At 39.8% G+C, this 24,902-nt stretch overlaps 1 protein-coding gene across 9 annotated transcripts in view; it reads right to left on the reverse strand.

Annotated features, from left to right (window-relative positions):
• The window catches only part of LOC105497780 (engulfment and cell motility 1), a 574,187-nt gene that overhangs the window by 418,044 nt on the left and 131,241 nt on the right, over window positions 1–24,902 (reverse strand). For all 9 annotated transcript variants that reach the window (XM_011769137.3, XM_011769131.3, XM_011769139.3 and 6 more), the window contains exons 3-4: window positions 20,788–20,828; window positions 19,724–19,796 (exon numbers count right to left, since the gene is read on the reverse strand). In XM_011769137.3, coding sequence (XP_011767439.1) covers window positions 19,724–19,796; window positions 20,788–20,828 — 114 coding nt within the window. The remainder of the gene's footprint in view (window positions 1–19,723; window positions 19,797–20,787; window positions 20,829–24,902) is intronic.

Genomic DNA, 24,902 nt, shown 5'->3' on the forward strand with positions numbered 1-24,902 from the left:
TATCTTACTAAATATACATACAAAAATTTTAAGGGGAAAAAGGGTTAAGCTTTATTGAAAATGTTAAAGAATATTCTAATAAATAAAATGATACATTGTTTTCATAGATGGGAGAGTCAATATCTTAAAGAAAGCAAATTTCCCCCAAAATTAGTCCATAAATTCAATTCAATTTTAATCAAAATTTTAATGGGATTTGACAAGCATATACTAAAATTCATATGGAGGAATAAAAGGTAGAAGCAGGGTGATTTTGATGATGATGATGATGATGATGATGATGATGATGATGAAGAGGAAGAAGAGAGGAAAAGAAAAAGAAGAACAAGAAGATGACGACATTGAAGAAGAGAAAGAGGAAGAAAACGGCACAGAGATTCACTCTACTAGGAATCTAGTCTTGTTACTCAGTTGGAAGCTATCAAAGCTGTATGGTAATGGAACGAAATAGAGAGCCACAGAGACCCCTATATTCACAAAACCTTGACAAATGACAGAAGTGACAATGCAAATCATGGAAGTGGGAGATAGACAATGAATAATGCAATAAACAGTGGTAAGACAACTGGCTGTCTCCATAAAAAGATAAAATTAGATCTCCATATAATACCGCCCTACACACACTTTCAAAATAGATTGATGACCTATATGAATACCAAAACTTTCTAACTTTTGAAAGAAAACACAAGAGTATCTCTTTAAAACATACAGAGAAAGTGCTTTTAAATAAAATGCAAAAACCCCAGGTAACAAAGGGGAAAAAAAGGATAAATCTGATAGATTAAAATGGTCTTACAAACCTCTGTTTGACGAAAGACACAATAGAAAAGTTAAAACACCTATGGACTGGGTGGAAATTTAGGAAAAAGAATTTGCTTCCAAAACATATAAATAACTCCTGTAAATCCATGACAATGAAACACTCCAAACCCACTATTGGACAAAGAATGTATAGGCAGTTTATAGAACGGAAAACTGACTAGATAGTAAACACAGAAAAATAAGCTCAGCCTCAGCAGTTGAGAAATGTAAATTAAAGACATGTAGGCCGGGTGTGGTGGCTCATGCCTGTAATCCCAGCACTTTGGAAGGCCGAGGGGGTCACTTGAGGTCAGGAGTTCGAGACTAGCCTGTCTAACATGGTGAAACCCCATCTCTACCAAAAATACAAAAATAAGCAGGGCGTGGTGGTGGGCGCCTGTAGTCCGAGCTACTAGGGAGACTGAGTCAGAAGAATAGTTTGAATCTGGGAGGCGGAGGTTGCAGTGAGCCGAGATCATGCCACTGCACTCCAGCCTGGGCTATGAGAGTTAAACTCGGTATCAAAAAATTAAAAAAAATTGTTAAATTTAAAAACCATTTTTTCTATCATAACAAATTTTATTCCTGGGTTTCACAGTATAATTTTAAGTTTTCCACTAAGATTTTAATTAAATAACTTCTGTAGTCTGTATCTTCTTCTTTATATATAAAGATGAGATTTGCTTTTGGTGTCGTTAAGTAAATTTTATACAGTTATTTGAACTAAGAGTTATCAGTTGCTACTGCCTGACTTTTTGACACCATACAACTTACACTCTTGAATTTGATATCTGATGTTTTCTCTCATTCAGATGGCATATACTTTTTAAAATAGAGATAAAAGATTAATATATTTTCAGAATCAATACAAATCTGGAAGTATGTTTATGCTGACTTCACACTGCAAGATCTTGAGGTCTGCCTGATGTTTACTTTGCACATAACCCACTTTTCTATTCATGGGCTTGGGTTTTCTCTTTCTTTGCACCTATAATCCCAGCTACTCGAGAGGCTCAGACAGGAGAATCCCTTGAACCCGGGAGGCGGAGGTTTCAGTGAGCCAAGATCCTGCCACTGCACTCCAGCCTGGGTGACAGAGCGAGACTCTGTTTTAAAAAAAAAAAAAAAAAAAAAGACAGGAGAAGTCCCATGGTGCCCCAGTCAGTTGGCTAACATTAGCCAGGCTATGCAAACAAGCACTGGTTGGAGTGAGGGGAACAGAAAAGCTGGTAACTTGTGGGTGGGACTGCAAGCTAGTAGAACCACTTTGAAAAGCAGTAAAGGTGAGAATGATGTTTCCTCTAATCCAAAAGCTTTCTACATTCTATTCTACAGAAACTTTTAAACAGTCCCACACAAATACATGCATAGTACAGTATTCTTTGTGATGCCAAAATTGAGGAAACAACTGATTATTGGTTTAAAAAAATGGATAAATCAACTGTGTTTTATGTCATGGGCTATCACAAATTCATCTCAAATATATTACATACACAATTCGTCTCAAAAAATACTACTCTGAGTGAAAAATTTAAATGCAAAAGTTACCTACAGTAGGATATCAATGCTTTAAATTTTAAAACATAAAACAATTCTTGATATTATTCATAAACACATACATATGTAGAAAACCTATAAACATTCATGAGAATGATATACATCAATTTCAGGCTAGTACTTACCTCTGGGGAGAAAGGAATAGAAGGAGAGGCAGAAAAAAATGATAGGGTAAGGTTTTAGCTATGCTTGGAAGTGTTTTTAAAGGTGATGCAAAACAGTAGACAAAATGTTAACATCTATCAACATCCAGACGGTGGGCTGTACAAGTGTCAGTTATATCATTTTTTGTAGTTTTTTGATATGTTTGAAATATTGTATGATTTAAAAGTTTTAAAATTACTACTTAAATGAATTCTGATTTCAAAAAACAGTATCACTAGCACAAAACTCATCTGTCCGAAAGGATGGCTGGATTTCTTACATCTATGCATTACTTTATAATGAGAGAACAATTAAAGATAAACATACACTTTGAAACAATGTACTGAATATAAATTAGCCTTGCACAATCTTGCTTTTCCTTTCCCTGCCAACAGTTACATTCTTACAACAACCAAAATGCAGTCTTTTTAAAAAGCGCCTATTAGTCAAGACAGTGGTTTTCAAATAATGGAACCCTTTTGTTCTAGAAGGAGAAAAAAAGTTCAGATAATGCCTCAGAGCCCAAATAGAGAAAGAGATATTGTATCAACATTAATATGTTTTTTGAGCTTAGGTTTGTCAATGTATATTTTATTAAGGTAATAGGCAGGAATAATGAGGCTTTTTTATTAACATAAAAACTCAATCTCTGATTTATAAGTGATCATTATAATAATATAGCAAGTTTCCACATTCAATGTGCTTTTGTGTGTTGTTGTCTTACTTAATGTGGAGGAAATGTGAATACATTCCCCCCGTGTATTTGCCAGTTTTCCATTGCTATATAACAAATTACCATAAACCTAGGAGTTTAAAACAGCACAGATATATTTATCTCCACAATTTCTATGGATCAGGAGTCCAGCAGCTTTTAGTCGGGTGTCTGTGAGGGGTGAAATCAAGGTGTCAGTCAGCTGGGTCCTCATTTGAAATTCAGAGCCCTCTTCCACATTCACTCAGGTTGTTGCAGAATTCATTTCCTGTGATTACACAACCGAGATCCCTCTTCCCTCTATTTCCCGCTAGCTGTTGGCCGGGGACCACTCTCAGCTCGGAGAGGTTGGTCTTAGGGCCTTTCTCTGTACCCCTCTCCACAACAAGGCAGTTCGCTATTTCTCGGAGCCAACAGGAAGACATCTCGTTAATGCTTCATCTTCTTTGGTCTTTTAAAAGTCTATCTGATTAGGTTAGGCCCACCAAGATATTCTCCCTTTTGATTACTCCCAAATCACTGGTTTAAAGACCTTAATGACACCTACAAAATCCTTGTTGCCATACACTGTGACCCAATCACAGAAGTGATAGCCCCCCTTATTCACAGGCCCAGATCACACTCAAGAGGCAGGGATTAGATGCGTGTGTACCACTAAGGGTGTGGGAATTTTGGGGCCATCTCAGAATTCCACTTACCATACACAAGGCATTATCTGTCAACATAGAGCATTAGCTGGAAACTGCTTTTAAGAGCTTACCTTGAAATCTCAGGAATCTTTCCAGATACTTGGATATTTATTTTATCACGTAAATTTGTATAAATAACATCTAATCTCAATTTTTGGTTCTTAGAATAAATACTGGAAATCAGGGGAAAAGTACTCAAAACTTATAGAAAAGAGGAAAATTAGGTTTTCACTTTTATTAGACACCTGACATGCTCCCAAGCCAATAGGCCTGAACTATCCCTGACCTTCCATGAGCCGAGGACACAGGTGCAGCAGCAGCGAACTTGCTGAGATGATTTTTCTTGAGTGGGTGGATTCATGCCTGATTTAAGATAAAAGCAATCTTCCCAGTCAATGACACACTTTATAAGAAGTGTAAATGTATGCACAGGGAGAGGAGGAAATGAAATGCTTTATATTGAGGCCCTCTCAAAATCAACTTAGCGTGGCAGCTTAAGCTATAATAATAATGAAGCTTGCTTTCACTGTGCTCCTATCCATTATCAGCGTTTATGTTGTTTTTTTTCATGTTTAAATCATACAAAACAATATGTTTAAAGGTTGTATAAGTCAACTCCTTCTGCAATTTCTGAAGCACCTCTGAAAAGTCACTGAAATGGAACTTTCTTCACAATAATATAAAAGATCTTATTTCAGTTCCAATTCTGGCATTCAGAAGCTATGTGACCTAAAACTCTCAAATGTCTAAGACTACTGTGAATGCTAAAAGTTTGAATGAAATAACGCATGAAAGTGCCTGGCACCTAGGGGGTCCTTCATAAATGATGGCCACATATACCTAGATGACACAATTTATTTGACTCATCATTCAACTTTTATCAATATTTTATAAGGAAATAGTTAAGGAATTACATATAGACTTACTTTAAAAAGCGACCCCTTTAGCACTGTTTGAAAAAAAAAGAGACAGAGAGAGAGAGGAAGATAAACAATTTAAAAGTCCAAAAACAAATAACTGACTTCAAGAATTGAGCTGAATTCTTTTCAGCCATTAGGAAAGTTTGACAAATAAATAGGAAATATGACTCACTGAGGAATGACTATGGGCTAAGCGCCTTGCAAACTGTGTTGCTGGCATTACCTTGTTTAATCCTCATTATATAATAAAGTAGGCAGAGTATATTAACTACTGTGTTATGATGGCTGCTATATGTTAAGTCTAGAGCTGTGAAACAATGTGTATAGTATTTTCCACACTTGTAAAATATAAATATACTTCTAGACTTAAATATGTTTGAAGCAGATATAGTAGAATGCCACTGGTTTTCTCTAATAGGATTCTGATCTTTTTTTTTAATTTACCTTTTCTTCTTCTAATATGTCTCAATATGCCTAATCTGTATAAACGTTTTTTAAAGACACTTGAGATTTTGTATCTGCTTGCTTCAGAGCAGCAGGCACTGAAAAAAGAATGCTTTATACTAGTTGTATTAAATCAGTAAAGTGGCAGCTCATTTTTTAACATCTAAAAATCTGAACCTAACTACAGTGTTGACAAGTCTAAAGCTGCAAGAGGGGGGATTTGAACATCAAAAAGGTGGAATAAAAGTAGGTGGACAGAGACTAGGAAGTTTTTAAAAAGATGGCTAATAACCCAATAAAGGAGACGGTAGTGAGAAAGAGAGGGAGCAAAATAAGAATGAAGCATGGAGAGAAGGAAAGGAAGGAAAAACAATCACAAGGAAAAGGGCCAGAGGAGAAAGAAAAATAAACATTAGGGAGTAGAGAAAAAATGAGAAATGAGAACAAATATATTGGGAAAAAAACACAACTGGAAGAGGAAGTTATCCTCTCCTATTTATCTCCTAATGAAATGAAAAATCTCAGTTAAGATCACAATGAATCACCTTTAAAGTTTGTGTTTTGTAGTATTTCTCCCCCATAGGAGTTCAAAGCAAATGAATCGTGCTTGATGACCAAGGTTGCCTTAACTTACACCATTCCCAGAAACAGAAAAGAGCTGTAGTTCATCCACCCATCCACCCCTCTCCAGCCCTTTCTCTCAGTCAAAGCACCAAGTATAAGACTGCCTTGGAAAAATAAAGAATCGTTACTGCTTTACAAGTGCAGTTGATGGCAACAAAGCACTTTTATTTTTTGACTTTAATCTTCAGATATGGTAAAGGCAGTGAATCCAATTTCTCCCAAAATTGTGCTCAAAAGAAGGTGTAAATATCAAAGTGCCAAATAAATTTCCTCTAAATTTCTTGGTTTACATGATTATTGTCCCTCCTCCCCACGCTTAAAAGAAGCAATAGATCTGTACCATTTATCAACAGAGAAAATTGCCACATTCTTGCTGCTCTGTGTTTGTATGATGCACACTTTCTTCTGTTTTTCTTACTTTATCTTTTAGTTTCTTCCTCTTGGTTTAAAAGGTTAAATAATTGCAAAAGCAAAAGACACAGTTTCATCTTTGGATAACTTCTGGAAAATAGTATACCTATCTGACAACTTTCCCTGAAAAAGAAATGTAAAGACATGATGGATGGTTTAATTAAAAAGCCCCCAGGTTCTTTGCCACTCCTTTCCTGGAAAGGAGGGGTCTACGTCCCACCTCCACTCCCCCTTTTTTTTTTTAAAGACAGAGTCTAGCTATATTGCCCGGGCTGAAGTGCAGTGGCTATTCACAGATACAATCATAGTTCACCACAGCCTGCAGACACCTCAGTCCCCATAGCTGGGACAACAGGTGTGCGCCATGCACCAGGGCTATGTCTCATCCCCGCTGATCAGGGCAGGCTTGTGACTACTTGGAGCAATAGAGTACAGCAGAAGTGATCCTGTAAACCTCTAAGGCTAGGTCATCATGAACCATGCAGCTTCTGCTTGGCTCTCTTAAAACACTTGCTCTCTGGAAGTGCCCTGTTGTTGGAACTCCTTCTCAGAACACTGCCACCATGCTGTGGGGAAGCCCAAGCCGCATGGAAAGGACATATGTAGGGCACTCCAGTTTACTATCCTAAATGAGCCCAGTCTTGGAGGCATCCAAGCCCAGAAGCCAGACATGAGTGAAGAAGAGGCTTCCAAATGCTTCTAGTCCCCAGCTATTCATGTCTTCCCAGTTGTGATTCCAGGCATCAAGAAGAGACAAGCCATCATAAGGATGGAAAGATGTCATGTCCAAATCCTGGCCTGGAGAATCAGTGAGTGTAACTAATCATTTCTACTGAGAATGAATTTTTGCTTTGTTACTAAATTTGGGTTGTTTTTTAATGCGTCAATAGATAACCAGAACCATGGGGATCAGAAAGAAACAATCAGACAATAAATTATTGTAACTTAATTCTAATCACAGTGCAAAGAATGGGCAACCCAGGACCCTAATGTCACTGGGTGTCATCTCCAGAAAAGAGTTGCAGGCACCCTACCTTTCCTGGGTGGAGATAAGTTCACCTTCCTCTTATCTCTCCCCAGACTTTCTGCCTAACTTTCTACCTTTCTTCTATTTCTGCTTTTCTTTTTGGTCTTTTTCATGCCTGACCCCTATGCCTGCCCTTGGGTCACCAGTTCATTTTCATAGTAGGTGTTCATTATTCCATTAAACAAATATTTATAGAGTACTGCGCTAGACACTGGGATAACCAAAGTGAGGAAATCTAGCTTTGTGTCTGACCTCGTAGAGCAAAGAGTGTAATGAAATGTTTTTCCATCTGTGGAGCACAACCATCAGTAGTCATAAAATCATCCTGATGAGTTCTAACAAATATTTTAAAAACAGAAAACAGACTAAAAACAACAACAAAAAGGTATTCCAAGTAGTCAGGTCACCACTTTTTCATGGATATTTTATTTACCCATGACACACAAACACAAAAAAATATATACAATGTGTATTTCCAAACTTTGAGAAACATAATCTGACTGCTGTTCAAAAATAAATCACATTTTAGAAGTATAAAAAATATGAACAGGAGTGTGCTTAGAAGATTTGCGATTAAGTTTCTGGCCTGGAAACAAATTATAAGAATCACAGAGCCATTCTTGGAGCTAACGTTCTCTACTAAGAATGGTTTTTGCTTTTCACTATAGTTAGTTTTGTTTGGAAAAAGTGCTCTGGTGTTTTTAGGATCATTTTTGGTAAAGAAGTGTCTGTTTGGAGGAAACCCATGTGTCACTCATTCTCCAGCTGAGCATTACACAGTTAAATGTTTCAGTACTTGAGTCAATCTATTCATTAGTTTAATAGCTGAACTGGAGAACATGGAATTATCATGACCTCTGGCATTTGTCTTTGCCTGCAATTCTAGAGGCAGTCACATCTTACCAAGCATAAGCTAGGGAGCCTAAGCTACAAAGTTAGCTGCCTGTGTAATCATCTTGTTATAGCCTCTATCCAACAGTCAGTGGTAAACATTAAATAACATGTCATAAAACCCACCGACATCTGAGTAATGCTGGTGGCGGTCGCTGCCCTGCTCTTCCAAGCTCCCTCTCATTTAGGTGACTCAACTTAGGCTGGTTTCTTTTTTCTTCATCCTGAAATAAGTATATATGCTTCCAAATCCTCTCTAGAGGAAACATACCAAATGATTAAAATGATAGCTCCCATCCAGTTCCCAAACTCTAATTAGAAAAGTCTAAAACCACCCAAAAATGTTTTTAGAGACAACTTCAGAAAGTCTACTGCCAATTTAGTTTGAGTCACTATAAGCAAAGACACTAGGGCAAAAGAGGGGTGATGTTGATGGAAAGAGGAATGGCTGGCTGAAGCCCAATGCCAGTGCTGGATAGCTCCTAGGGGAAGTCAGGACAATCTGAGGAGGGTGTGTGTGTGTGTGTGTGTGTGTGTGTGTGTGTGTGTATAAACATGCACTTCAATTTTCACAGGTTGTGATTAATGGATTGAGAAAGGGTGGAGGAGTCCAGGCTCGGTGGCTCACACCTGTAATCCCAGGACTTTGGGAGGCCGAGGAGGGTGGATCACCTGAGGTCAGGAGTTCAAGACCAGCCTGACCAACATGGTGAAACACTGTCTCTACCAAAAATAAAAACATTAGCTGGGCGTGGTGGCATGCACCTGTAATCCCAGCTACTCAGGAGGCTAAGGCAGGAGAATCGCTCGAACCCAGGAGGCGGTGAGCCGAGATCGAGCCACTGTACTCCAGCCTGGGCGACAGAGCGAGATTCCATCTCAAAAAAAAAAAAAAAAGCAAACTAGAAGATGTCATATTTCAGTGTTTTTCCTGTTTGCCAAAATTGTTGCTCCAACTTTTGTTTTAAGCAGCTTGTTTTCACATATGTATAGAGAATTCTGACTGCAAACAGTTGCATTCAATTGTTCCTTGGTTATTGAAAAATATGTCACCACAGTAGAGTGTGACTGTGCAAAACTTTTCCTTTATTTAATGAAAAAGTGTGTAGGGGGTAGGGGAGAGGGTATCAGCAAGGTTTGTAAGTCAATGCCCATGTTTTCCTTCACAGAAACTCTACAGTTTTGTATGTATGTAAGCCAACAATTCTATCTTCTGTGACACTGCTCCCACAGAGTTAACTGCCTGAACTGAAGAACTGAAGATGGGTGAGCCACCTGAATATTAATGGATGCTAGCCTGGGGTGAAATCAAGTAAAATTCATTTCTCAAAATAGAACAATAACGTAATTTTGAGTACATTATCTCTCACAAACACCATTTGGTTCTTAGAGGATGTTATTTGCTATAATGAGAACAAAACTGATAATACTTTGAAATTGTATTACTGTTTTGTGATCCGCATAGTGATAGTTTATTTGTATATTATAAGGTACCAGAGAGTCTCTGTTCCTTATTTCCCTCCCTCTCACTATTGCTGTAAACTGGAGATAAATTCCGAGAGCTGACCAAGTTCTCTGAAATAGATCATTCATTCTAAATTGGGGATTCTAAATAAATAGCTCATATATTCTAAATCCATGGGTTTTTCAAATTGGTTGTTTTCTGGAGGGGGGAATACAAGTCAATTTATCTATAGGTTCTCTACCTTGTCATTCCTGGTAGACAGGGAACAAGAGATTTTTGTAAATTTATGTCCTGCTGAATATCATTTTGTGAAATCTCATGAATCTTTTAAGAATTTGTGGTCAATATCCAGCACGGTACAGATTGTGTGTGTGTGTGTGTGTGTGTGTGTGTGTGTGTGTGTGTGTCTGAATGTACGTATTTCTTTGAAAAAAGTAATTAATCATTTGTTGCAGACTGAAAGCCAAACTAAACTTTCAACACCATTTTAAGACTAAGAGGAACATTAAGATTCATTTATTCACCTACAATTTCTCCACTGTGAATAATCTTAACGTGTATGTGCATCTTCTGGTAATTGAATTAACCAACATCATACATAATTTATTAAGCACTAATTGTACTTTTATCTACAAAGAAAACTATGTAACATAAAACCCACAACCTTCCAACACCTACATATTATATTCACAGAACCATGTGAGACACACAGCTGGAACATACAGTTTTTTATGTAAAGTACCTTGGAATCTTGCTGAGAGGAAAACATAAATCAGCATGGAAATAGTTAAACAGCTCAAGGCAACGATAAAGCAATGTAGGTCCTGATAAGCTAGTACAGACACCTGAGAGAAAAAGAACTAGTAGACAACAATACCTACAGCAGCAGAGAGGAAGGGTAGAGATTTATAAGAGGACTGAATTAAGAGACGAATCTCCAAAAGTGGGGCTACAGTTACGTTAGGCAAGAAGCCAGGGTTTCTTCCAGCTCAAACAATTTAGGATTGGTAGGAAGAGGATGAACTGTTGTCCTGAAATGGCAGTCATTTAAATGACATTGCTCCTAGGTGTGTGTGTGTTTCTAAGATTCAGCTCTCGAAGCAAGCAGTATGTCATTTCATCTCTTTACCCTCAGCAGCTAATCTAGTACCTGAAATAATGGGAGAGAGATAAAGAGAACTGAATTCCAGGTTAGTAAAGCTACACAAAGGAGATAAATCAAGATATATTTAGAGAACACTACAGCAGTTTGGCTAAAATTGAGTGAATAAGAGAAAGAATAAAATTGAAAATGTTGACTTGTGATGCACCCTTTAACTCTGGCTTAAGAAAGGAGGTTGGACTTCATTCTCTGTTGGCAACAGTGCAAACCAATCAGAATGACACCCCCAGCTCAGGGAGTGCATGGGGGAGTCCGTGCCTAGAAGCCAATATGCATTCAAAATACGGTTTTTCATCCCATGCAGGAATAGCGGAAAGATCCAGAGGCTGCTCACACTTCCACTGGAAAGTGAGCTTAGCACTAGGACCAGCTGTATTTGTTAAAGATGCCTGAACCTTAGCCTTGAGCTACAGAATCCGAATCTCTAAATTTGGAGCCAAAATCTACATTTAAGGCTGAGAGTTACTGCTTTGGAAGATGAAAATACTGGAGGTGGAAATATCACAGCTTTGCTATCGAAAAAATAAAGCACTGCAGAACTCTATGAATATACTAAAAACCATTGTATCATACACTTTACATGGGCAAATTCCAGGGTGTATAAATCTTACCTCAATTATGATGTAAAAAAACAGTAGAGGAGTTCATATCCTAGTCAAAATATTTGTTAAGGTACACAGAATCATATGGTCAAATTATAAACCTAAGTGACTCGAAAATCATATTCTTAATAATCTTTTCAAGTAGGACCCCTTTTAATTACCCCAATGACTAGAATTGTTATCAGCCCAATCTTCCTCTAGATTGAAAACTCTGTGGAGACAAGGACTGTACCTTAATTATCTCTCTCATCGTAGCACATTAACTGTCAAATCTGGGCAAATTCATTTCTCCTTCTTATAGTTCTACGCTGGGAGTGTCTGAATCCTAAATTAGGTGTCCAAAGGAGAAGTTAAAATTTGATATAAATTAGTCGGGTGACATGTTTTGGCTGTGTCTCCACCCAAATCTCATCTTGAACTGTAGTACCCATAATCCCCACATGCCAATGGGAGGTAACTGAATCATGGGGGTGGTTACCTCCATTCTGTTCTCACAGATCTGATGGCTTTATAAGGGGCTTTCCCCGCTTCACTCTGCACTTCTTCTTGCTGCCGCCATGTGAAGAAGGACATGTTAGCTTCCCCTTCCACCGTGATTGTCAATTTCCTGAGGCCTACCCAGCCCTGTGGAATTGTGAGTCAATTAAACCTCTTTCCTTTATAAATTACCCTGTCTCAGGTATGTCCTTATAGCAGCATGAGAAAGGACATGAACAAATACATCAGGTAACTGAATATTAACATTTTATCAGGCTGTGTAAATAGACAAATTTATCAAGAATATATCACTTTGGAAATAAATAAAATGAGCAGTTTTATTCAACTGCAGTGTATCATTACTACCCTCAGCCAAGCTGTCAAGGAGATAATAGATAGTAAACTCTTTAAAGGCAGACATTTAAGACTATCATCTTGCTCTATGTTTTCCTTGGAATCAAAGGGCTACCCAACATTTGTTGTCAATCTCTATGCATATTTTAAAACACCCATGCAGCCAGGCATGGTGGCTCACACCTGTAATCCCAGCACTTTGGGAGGCCAAGGCGGGTGGATTACCTGAGGTCAGGAGTTCAAGACCAGCCTGGCCAACATGGTGAAACCCTGTCTCTACTGAAAATACAAAAATTAGCCGGGCATGGCGGCACATGCCTGTAATCCCAGCTACTCGGGAAGATGAGGCAGGATAATTGCTTGAGCCTGGGAGATGGAGGTTACAGTGAGCCAAGATTGCACCACTGCACTCCAGCCTGCCAGACAGAGCAAAACTCTGTCTCAAATAAATAAATAAATAAATAAATAAATAAATAAATAATTTAAAAAAACACCCATGCATTCTTTTCCTCTCCAAGTCAACAGTTTTCTCATTGTTTCTGCCATAGGTTGATGATTCTTCCAACAGAGTGTACTCAGTGTAATCACAAGGGAGTCTGCAATTCAATCATTTGTCATCAAGTCCAGCTGAAAACCATCTCAAGGCTTCCCAGTGATCTGAGGATGAAGTTCAAGATCTTTAAGATGACCTTAAAAAGTCTTGAGAATCAGGGCATATGCAAAACTTTCAAGACACATCTGGATGGTCCTATGCTGGCTTTATCACTATTTCTCTGCACACCATAAATCTGGCCCACTTTAAGAGGTTCCCATTTATCCTCCCTCCTTTCTTCCTAGATCTCTGTCTAAATGTCACTTCCTCAAGGCTTAATTAGGCCCAGACACTCACATTTCTCCTTTGTGGCACTCACTGTCACTGTAACTGGTTAATTTCAGGTAAAGATTTATTCTGTCTGTGAGAATCTGGAAGGTTAGAGATAGCCCCAGGGTTTAGCACGGTACCTGGCACACACTGGGGAGTCACTTCTAGTTTTCTCTATTGGGTGTGTTCACATGTGGCTTTTTTCCTCCCACCATGGCCATTTCTCTCTGGCTGCCCAAATGATGAGTGAGAGTCCAGATAAGCAGCCTGTCCAGGAGAGTCCAGTGTTGCCAAAGGCTGGGGACAAGAATACAAGCAGCCTTTGGGCATCCACACAGCATCCATAGCAGAAATCAGTTTGGTCATCAGGCAAAAAGGAAAGAATTGGGTAGCAACACACGGGTTTAACAGAGGAGACAGTAGGCAGCAGGGTCTCAGAACAGGAAGAAGAGACAGCACAGGAGAATTGCTTGGAGTCAGGAAACCCTGAGGAGATAAAGGGACAGGCCAAAGGGAAAAGCAGTGTAATAGTCCGTTCTCACGCTGCTAATGAAGACATACCTGAGACTGGGTAATTTATAAAGGAAAAGAGGTTTAATGGACTCACAGTTCCATGTGGCTGGGGAGGCCTCACAATCATGGTGGAAGGCGAAAGGCACATTTTACATGGCAGCAGGCAAGAGAAAGAATGAAAAATCAAGAGAAAGGGGTTTCCCCTTATAAAGCCATCAGCTCTTGAAAGACTTATTCACTATCACGAGAACAGTATGGAGGAAATCTCCCCCATGATTCAATTATCTCCCACCAGGTCCCACCCACAATATGTGGGATTATGAGAGCTGCAATTCAAGATGAGATTTGGGTGGGGACACAGCCAAACCATATCAGGCAGAAACGTTTTTCTCCACCCATTACTGCCTATGGACTGGCCCAAGAGGAGCTAGCCCAGGGCTGCTGGTGTGTCTTGCTGAGGCAGCCACAGTGACTTCTGTTGATGAAACAGAATCCTTCACCAAAGGCAGCAAGAAAGGGAATGTTGCATAGGGTATTTGGCTGGTTTAGGAAATTTACAGCTTTCCTGGGCATGAGTTTGCTCAAATTAAAATGCCTGCCCTAGAGAAAGTTCTTTGATTGAGAGTAACAAAGACAAGCATAAAGCGATTTAAGCAAAGGGGCGGGAACCGAAAAGCCACAGCAGGTCTCTCACAAGGATGCAAAGACAGGAAGCACAGAAACCAGAGCTGGAAATCAGGACTGCAGGCTTCTCCCTGTCCATCTCCTTTGATTTCCTCCCAGGCCTTCATCCTGGCTTACCTCTAAGTCTCAATCATTTCTGGAGACTGAGATTACTCTGCTTACTTACAGTTGGATCTACCAAAGCATGATAGTTGAACTGAATTCTGCAAAATAGTAGACTAATCTCCTGACCAGAATGAAATGCACAAATCCAAAGGAATGCACAATTCTGGCTGCCAGGGATTCTGGGAGGCTCGGGAGCTGTCTGAGAACCCAGGGCACTTAGGAAGTGGGAAAGACAAAAAAGGGGTTGTCCCCTAAACAACCCTACTTCCTCACCAAAGGTGCCTGGGGCCAGCTTTGCAGAGAGGGCCTGAATGAGGCTTAGCTTATTTCTGTGATTACAAGATAAGGAATTTATCTAAATAAGACATTGAGTGATACATCACTATACTTCATACATGCTAGAGTAGGTCTCAATAGGGAGGAAGTAAGTATCATCCTGCAATCAAAATAAAACCTCAATTATCCACAAGCACACAATCCAACCTCCTCATGGCGTCCTCCACTGTGCCCTATGCTTTCTGGGGACTCACCTCCATACATGCTTACGATTAGGGATGACAAGGCAATTTTCCTGTTTGTCTAAAAAGAATGGTATTCATGCAATCGCACTGCCTTAGGCAGTCATACGATCCATACCAAAGGCAAATATAAATGCACTTTGTGAAGCTCTAGTATGTGGAAGACTACCTGTTACAACTTCCTCCAAGTTACCCTCAGAGGGAATAAGGAAGCCACAGACTGAAGCTGGTAACCAACGTTCATAGTCTGTAACTTCCTGTATTTATTGTTTTGGGGACAGTCACCATTAGGATCACTGGCTTGATGACAGTGATGCCCAAAGAAAGGGCATCATAAACAAATTGGGGCTGAGGCAATGGTACAGAGGGTTTCTCAGAGACGACATAGAGAGCTCTGGGATCAGACCCACCGGGGTCCAAGCCTCAGCTTGGCCACTTCTGATCTGTACGACCCACACAAGTTGTTGAGTAATCTCTCTCAGTCTCACTTTTCTCGTAAAATGAAGATACCAATACCTGCATCATTGCACTGTGATGACAGTCATAAACAAACAATGCTTAGTGCTGTCTCAATAGGATTCTTATTCAAAAGACAAATTCCACTTAAACATACCCTTCACTTAACATTTTTTATTCTCTCTCTCTCTCCTGGACATCACCATGAAATAGTTAAGTTTCTGGAGCAGAATTTTAACTTGTGAATCACTGAATCTTAACTTTCTCTGAGGCATTTCCAAGTGATGCTTCTGCTGAATGCTACTTAACATGACATTTTCCCCCACTGCACCAGAAAAACCTCAGTTAATGGCCTAATAAGCAAGGGAAGACTATTTCAAAAAATGGGCTTGGAGAACATGAGAAAAGCAGGGAAAGTGCCTTCTGGAGGATCTTAGAAGAGAATCACAAGCATCCATCAACCTCTATTTCTATTGGATTGATTGGCCAGCTAGAGAACTTTTTTTTCTGAAACTACAGGTGATTTTCATCTTCAGCAAAAAGACAGAGACCATCTCATATATAAGGGAAAATCAGTAACAGCATGCACAAGTTTCAATAATGAGTCACCAGTTACCATAGTGATGCAAATATTACCTAACAACTCACTGGGCTGTAAGTAACCAAGATGATGCTACGTATATTATTTTTAAAATGGGAAAAAATGTCTGTATTTTTAGGAATACTTGCAAGGAAGTAGATGGACCTAAGCAGCAGACTGAAGGCAGCCCAGGATCAACCCTGTGGAGCCAGGAGTCACCATCATCTCCTGCTCTGTCCGTGCGGAGCTCCGTGACACATGCAAACCCACAGCTGTACCCAGTGACAGCTGCATGAGGAAGAGCGATGACATTGTATTTACAAACAAAGAACTATGATAGGGAAGATGAGTCTTCTCAATCCCTAAACTCTTCATAAAAGAATAATCTCTGCTACAGCCCACTGAAGATGAAAAACTCCACATGACAGACTTGGTGGCCAGTCCTTTATAAACTCAGTTTCAAGAATGTCCTCAGGCAAAACAAGATTCCCAGAAAATAACTAAGATGCACCATAAAATAATAATTTCCCCCTTTCTCTACAGTTTGAATGTTCTGCATATACATGAATTTTAATTAGGAAAAAAGTATAACCATCATATGATGTCAATAATTTTCAAATTATGCCAAGAAATGGCAGCACACAAACACATTCCTACATACTTTGTTTTGTTGTTGTTGTTGTTGTTGTTGTTGTTTTCAAGATGGAGTCTTGCTCTGTCACCTAGGCTGTAGTGCAGTGGTGCAATCTTGGCTCACCGCAACCTCCACCTCCCAGGTTCAAGTGATTCTCCTGCCTCAGCCTCCTGAGTGGGACTACAGGCATGTGCCACCACACCCAGTTTTTTTTGTGTGTGTGTGATGGAGTCTCACTCTGTCACTGAGGATGGAGTGCAGTGGCACGATCTCAGCTGACTGCAACCTCTGCCTCCTGGGTTCAAGCAATTCTCCTGCTTCAGCCTCCTGATTAGCTGAGACAACAGGCGCGTGCCATCACACCCAGGTAATTTTTTTGTATTTTTAGTAGAGACAGGGTTTCACAGTGTTAGCCAGGATGGTCTCTATCTCTTGACCTCATGATCTACCCACCTTGGCCTCCTGAAGTGCTGGGATTACAGGTGTGAGCCACCACACTCGTCAACTTTTATATTTTTAGTAGAGATATGGTTTTGCCATGTTGGTCAGGCTGGTCTCGAACTCCTGACCTCAGGCGACCCACCCACATTGGCCTCCCAAAGTGCTGGGATTACAGGTGTGAACCATGCGCCCAGCCTACATTCCTAAATTGAACTTTGTGCTCAACTTCTGGACAGAAGGTGTAATGTCCTGTACACATGGGTCCCAGTTCTCTAGAAAATAGGCCCCAGGGCTGTTTCTCCCAGTGGTTCCAGGTATCCAGCATCAGACCGCCCAGAAGGTGCTTTAAAAATGAAAACTCCCAGGCCATATCCAAGTCCCACTCACTCTGAGTCTCTGGGGTTGGGATCTAAAGCCCCATTTTTTTTTAAGGTTCTCTGTGCCATGCTTATGTTCTCTCTGAAGTCTAAGAACCCCATCTTTAGTGATCTTCACTACACTGAGGTCTCCAGACAATGGTGACAGAAGACAGGATGTCACTGGGGGCCATCTGCCAGCACATATTACTCAGAGCCAGAACTATTCATGACTCAACAGCTTTTTTACCACAACCGAGGGTAAATCACCGGTGTAATCTGCATGTATTACGTATGTGGGTAGGAGAAACAAGTATTTCACAAGCAACACAGGAGATATACTCTGACCTAATCTACTCTACTACGTTCCAGTGTTTAATGCTCTGGCAACTAACTGAATTGATTTCACTACCCAGTAACTGCTATGAATGAAACCATGGTGATACCTTTAACTGCTGTCATTTAACTTGGATTTCTACATAACTTCTTTAATCTCACAAAGAATAGCATGCAAATTATATACATGCAGTATAAAATAAAGGAAAAATATTAAGAAACTGAAGCAAAGGGAAAATAAAGATAGGAAACTAAATGTTTATACAGAAGAAGTCAAAGGAATCAAAGGTAAACTTAATAAATACAAGGCTTGGCAGGAAACTGAGTTCACTTGTTAACTCCCAGCTTTGTTTTTTCTTTTTCTCTCAAGATGGAGCCTCGCTCTGTCGTTCAGGCTGGAGTGCAGTGGCATGATCTCAGCTCACTGCAACCTCCGCCTCCCAGGTCCAAGCAATCCTCCCACCTCAGCTTCCCGAATAGCTGGGATTACAGGCACCCACCACCATACCCAGCTCATTTTTGTATTTTTAGTAGAGACGGGGTTTCACCGTGTTGGCCAGGCTGATCTGGAACTCCTGACCTCAAGTGATTTACCCTCCTTGGCCTCCCACAGTTCTGGGATTACAGACGTGAGCCACCGTACCTGGCCCCTTTCTCAGCTTTCTGGCAATCAACATGAAGAAGAAAACAGCATCAGTTACAAAATTCCCAGTGTCCATCTGGGAAGAACGACACAATTTCTGAGACGCATTCAGGCCTTTGCGGCCTCTCTGCTGCTGAACTGAATCCCTCCCTCCGTCTTTGGGGTAGAGCAAGGGACTCATCAGTGGAAGTAGGACCCTTGTTACTGCCTCCACCTTCTACCACCACCTGATTCATGGGTAAAATTACAGTCACTCTAGGGACTACTAACTGGGACAAACAAAGCCTGCAATATACTGAAGCCTGAGGCCACCGGATTCTCCCTCCTTCAAGAGCACTTTGTACTCACTTCTGTTTCAGCACTGGCCACCTTGTTATAATGACAGCTGTTCACAGGGGTGTTCCTTCCCTCCCTGCTGACCCCACAAGATCAGTTTCATGAAGACAAAACTGTTTCATATGCATTTCAGTGAGCTCGGCCTAAAGTGTTGAATGCAAAACTATTGTGGAAATTCCAAAAGACAAAAATCAAAGAAGCACAAAAATCTAAACTTGCTTCTTGTAGAATCAAGTATGAAGCATTAGTCTAACCATTTGTCCTCAATGATTCAGTTTCGTACCTGTTACCCAAAGCCAGTATTTTTATAGCCCAGGTTAGTCTTAAGGAAGAAATCTGTGAACAGATATAATGTGCGTGGCTCAGTTCCTGGCACACAGTATGCACTCAGTAAATTCCAGTGTGCCCTTCCACTATTGGGGATCTTGTACGTATTAATTTTACTTGCTCCCAGGGCCATTGCTGTCTTCACAAATCCCTCCTTCTCCTTTAATCTTGCTAAAAAGAGTTCAAATCACCCAAGAAGACAGCTAGGTTCCCAAGACTCATAGAACACTCTTAGTGCCTACATACATAATGCCACATTTAAAAAGGTTTCTTATCATTATTTCATGTACGTTAAGCAAGGGTTAGAGGGTATTTTGGAAAAACAAAATCTGAGAAAGAAAAACCCAACTAAGTCATTAAGTATCAAATAAATCCTTTAACCAAGCAGTAAGAAAGAGATAACATATTCACTCTTCGAAGGCAACTGCAGTTGCTGAACAAGACATGAAACATATTTGGTCTTTACTCTTGAGCTGCTAAATATCATCTTGTGGATGCTAAAGTAGCAGTTATTTGCTTTACAGACCCTATTTTCATGGATAGTAGAGACGTAAAATTTAGACCAGCATGTCTAGTCCTGAACAGAGGAAACATCATCATGATTTACTTTCCTTCAACATGTGTCCCATATTAAATAATGTGGTTGACCTACCTTTTCTGTGATATAGAAGTTTGAACTATCGGCATGCTGCAGTGCATAATATTCATGGTTGGGAAGAGACCACCTTAAAAATACAAGCATACACTGATTAGAAAAATGAAAGTGGCCATTTTCATTTGTGTAATTTTTTAGTGTTGGATGAACTAAGCACCCTGTGATTGGAACTGGACCAATCCCAACATATACCACAATGCAGTTCCTAAAGCAAAATGACTTTAGCCTACCTTCCACACCCTGAGACCAAACATTTCATGTGTGGACTGCCTAGACCTTATGCTAGGCCTGCTGCTCACCTTTAAGCATTTCATCTTCAAGGCTTGCTGTGGCAGATTTAAATACAAATCTTTACAATTCTACTGATTTTAAGGGATTGAAGCAAAGAAAGAAAATAAATGCAATTTAAGTTTTGGATATTCAGCACATTTTAATTGTCTCTGTATTCTACAATCCCCTATCAGTATAGTTGTTACAGACTGAAACACTCCAATTAAGTACTCTAGGCCTTACACAAATTTCAGTTAACACAACTATTTTCACAGTTCTGGTTTAAAAGAAAAAAAAAAAAACTCATGCAGCTACCATATATACATTTCCTTTGTATTGTTTAGAGCAGCCACAAAAAAGTAGGAAAGTCATATCATTGTGAGATCCCATGGGGCAGTACAATTACCCACTGCCTTGTCTGTTCAGTTCTTTCATCCTCTATGAGGACCTGAGTGGTCCTCTCAGTTTATACCAGATCAAGTGTGTACTGCGCCCTCAAAAACCCTTAGAGTACTCCCTGCTGGGTAGGACAAAAGGAACACAACTTCCTAAAATAAATAAAGCCAACCCCACTGTGCATGTAACAGTCATTTCACACTTTCTGCTCTATGAGGACTAATGGTAAATTCTGGTGGAAAAGGGTGTGATACTCCTACAGAGTAATTCTTAGTGACTTTGAGCAAGTCAGTGGGTGACTTATGAATAATATTTTACTATTCTACTGGAAATATATTATTTGCTTGTCAATTTATCAACTAGAATGCCTTAGATAAATCCTGAGTAACACTTACCCATCACAGACTTCCTTTATTATTGCAGACAGTGGTTTTTTCTGCAAAATAACAAAAAAGGAAATACTTTGTTAGTTTCATTTCATCATTTTAAATTTAAAAAAAGAAGAAGCTTCATAAAAGGATACCTAAGCAAAGAAAATTTACATTCGCTATTCTTAGTTGTCAATAAGCCTCTTATTTTTCTCAAGGTAACAATCTACCAGCTGTTACCACCAAATGTATTGATTTATTACCGCTGTGATCCTTTTCTATACTTAGCATTATTAGTTGAACAAAACATGCATCATATTTAATCTAGCCACACTGAAATTAGGGTGAAAATATAGCTTTGTTCAAAGATCTCACAGACAACAGAAGCCCATGAGGCCAAGTCAAAACCAGAATCCCTCAGGAATAGTACATGAATCAGGCAAGCTGCAGTTTGGCTTTATGCAAAAATCGTGGATTGATGATATTTTTATGAGAACATGTGGCAAATGGACTATGAAGTGTTACGAAATGGTTCTTACAAAGTACATAGAATTCTTCCCCTGACGATGGCCCCGATAAATGCCAATCATGCAGCAGCTTGAGCCAGATACACTCCAGTAATGCGACCATGACACCATGTGCCCTGGTGTCAACTGGCGGGTGACTACAGCTGTGCTCTTGCGCCTAACAGCCACACTTGTGCTCTGCCTGCCTCCAAGATAGAAGGAATGCAGCAGAGAGACACACCAGCTCTCCTAGAGATGTGGAAACTCTTCCTGTTTTGGATGCAAACAAGACCCTGTCTCTAGGATGGCGAGTATCATGTCAACCCAAAGAACAATCACAGACAAGAAATGAATGGGGAAGAGAGGAAGAGAAGATGAGAAATCAGAGAAGTACAATACATGGTCTGGGTTTTCAGATACAACCATAAAAAATCTGTCTACATATAAGCAAGTTTTACTCCTGTCTATATGAAGGGAAATGTGGTATCTGCAAAGAGATTCTGAATCCAAGAGATCAGTTCAAATCCACGCTCTATCACCCTGTTTGCTGTTTAAGTAACCTGCAATTTTCTTCATTTGCTGAACACCAATTAGTTTATCTGTAAAATGGAAATAGATTCTACCAACCCCTCAAGTTGTTACAAAAATTAAATTATATTAATTATATTTTTAAATTAATACAAAGGGCAAAAGACTTCAAAAAAGGATTAGGACTCCTGAAAGGGCTCCATTTCCTCCTTGCATCCTCACCCTTGGACATGATACTATGCCTGCCCTATTGGTGAATTCTGAACACCATTTGCATAGTCCTCTCCAAGGGCCTCCCTAAACCCTACTAAAGGCCCAGTTCAGTGTGCAGTGTCCCTCCAATGAACTCTCTCCCACTGGAGCTCCATCCTCTATGAGCACATTCACTACCATGTGTGCAAAAGAATGTGTCTTTGCCTACAACTATAAACACAGTTGGAGGTGTTCGTTGCAGCACTATTCACAATAGCCAAGATTTGAAAGCAATCTAAGAGTCTATCAACAGATGAATGGACAAAGAAAATGTGGTACATTTATACAGTGAAGTATTCAGCCATAAAAAGAATGCGATCCTGTCATTTGCAATAACATGGATGGAACTGGAAGCCATTATATTAAGTGAAATAAGCCAGGCACAGAAAGACAAACATCACATGTTTCCATTTATTTGTGGGATCTAAAAATCAAAACAATTGAACTCATGGAGAGAGAGAGTAGAAGACTGGTTACCAGAAGCTGGGGAGGGTAGTGGTAGGGTTTGTGGGAGAGGTGGGGATGGTTAATGAGTTCCAAAAAAAATAAAGAATGACAAGACCTAGTATTTGATAGCACAACAGGGTGACTATAGCCAATAATTAAATTGTACATTTTAAAATAAAAGAGTATAACTGGATTGTTTGTAACACAAAGGATAAATGCTTGATGGGATAGATACCCCATTTTCCACAATATAATTATTATATATTGCATGCCTGTGTCAAAACATTTCATGTACCCCACAAATACATATACCTACTATGTATCCACAAAAGTTAAAAAATGAATAAACACAGTTGGAAAGAAAGGGAAACCTAGAATTACTGAGGAGTAGAAAGATGGTGGGGGTATTCCTTATATCCTGCATCTGTCCTCTAGAATAAGATGACAATGGCAATTGGGTTCTACTGTAGTTACATGTTACGCAAGTCCTAGGCCTTTGCAAGAAGCTGTCCACTGTTGATGGCTCTTGCTGTGAACTGATGAACAAATGTGTTCTCTCAACCAAATGACTAAGGAACTTCAGAAACAAAACTTTTTTCCATTAGACAAGAATTTTGCCCTTCCAGCTGCCAGAGATCCCTCTACGCTATCAATTTGTGATGACTTATCAGAGAATCTCCCCAAATCTCACTTCATGCACCCTCAAAACTGAAACACAAATAACAGAGCCAGGTTTTAGTCTTACATAACACTGAAACAAAAAGTCAGGTCAAGAAGGTATTGTTGAGGTAGCGGAAGGCATCAAAAGCAACTGTTCCCGGATTTAGACTTAGAGACTGAAGTCTCTTAGAGGAATTACTTGGATTTCAATTCAGGTCTGATTCATAGAGAATCGAGTTTTAAAAGACAGAGGTCTCTAGGGTACTATTATGCCTAGAACATAATGAAGTTGGATATATGAAAGGAATAAAGACCACAGATGCACAAAGCTTAGAGACTTAATAGAGAAAGATGAAAGAAAAACTGTAAACCACAGAGGAAAAGGAATTATAGTTGAGTGAACACCCATAGGGTAGCCTAGCCAATTAAAATGAGTGTTACATAATGATGGGCCCCTCCATTCTTCCATCTACCTCAATCAAACGTTAGCCCTCACCACCCAAAAATTAATTCCAATAACCTTTTCACCATTCTTGCCTTCCTTTTCCTGTCTGCCTTATTTGACACTGTTACTACTTTCTTCTTTTTGAAACCCCCTTTCCAGAGCTATGATATAGCACCATATTTTCTTCATTCTCCTACACATACAACTAATCCTTCAATGAAGTCCAAGAAATCCTTCATAGTTGCTCTTTTACCTGTAGCTCTCTAACTCCAGATTTTTTTTCTCATCTTTTCTGCTTTTATTTAGTCAGTCAGTTCCTCATGGATCTCATTCTATTCAACTGTCCTAAGTCTACAGTTGTAGCCCCAAACACTTTCTTGCAAATCTTTGACAGTCTCTTAGACGGAACATTTTAACTGTCCTGCAGGGATCTTATTAAAAGTGGAAACAAAAATCACCACTTTCACATTCCCTACCCCTCAATCTACCCAATGGTAGCACACGCCCCTCAGATCCCACACCCGATGCTGCCATGACTTCTCTGCCCTCATTATGGCACCACTACTGCCCAGGAGTCTCGTTAACCTTTATGTCTTCACTCTTCAGATATAAGGTGCTAACAGGTTATGTACATGTTTCCTCTGTGATGTCCACAGCATTGCTTCTCACGGCCTAACTGTTCTTCTGAACTCCTGACTCTCCTCATTCCAACTCCTGCCATCAAATAGATCTTTGAGTGTACGCCCCAATCTCATCACCCTTAATTCTGCTGCTTCTGACCCAGCACCTTTCCTGAGTACCAGCCCATCATTAATAACTATTTGCCATGAATTTCCAATCAACTGCTTCCCTAGAAAATCAACCCCAAATCGTATCTTCCATCAGTTCCTACACTCAACTTGCCTACTTTCAGCAGTTCTTTGAGGCACATTTCTAGCCAACTTGTCCTTGTCTTCTCTTTCTTCCTTAATACATTCTGTGACATACACATTTGCAAGACACTAAGTCTCATCATTACTTCCACAACCTCTCTCCCTTTAATCTTTCCAGACCTTTCCTACCACCTTTGTTCTAAAGATCCCATCACCAGGTCCCTGCAGATAAGTCTCCACATCTCCAATTTCTTTTTCTCCAATCCCCATGTCAACTATAAATACACAAAATTAGACTTGCCCTACAAACTTTGCTTATATCACTCGTTTGCTCCAATAAAAGTGTCAGTCCCAGCTAGAAGCGGTGGCTCACGCCTGTAATCCCAGCACTTTGGGAGGCGGAGGTGGGCAGATCATGAGGGCAGGAGATTG

The sequence above is a fragment of the Macaca nemestrina genome, chromosome 4 (genome assembly GCF_043159975.1).
Source record: "Macaca nemestrina isolate mMacNem1 chromosome 4, mMacNem.hap1, whole genome shotgun sequence".
Classification (NCBI taxonomy): Eukaryota; Metazoa; Chordata; class Mammalia; order Primates; family Cercopithecidae; genus Macaca; species Macaca nemestrina.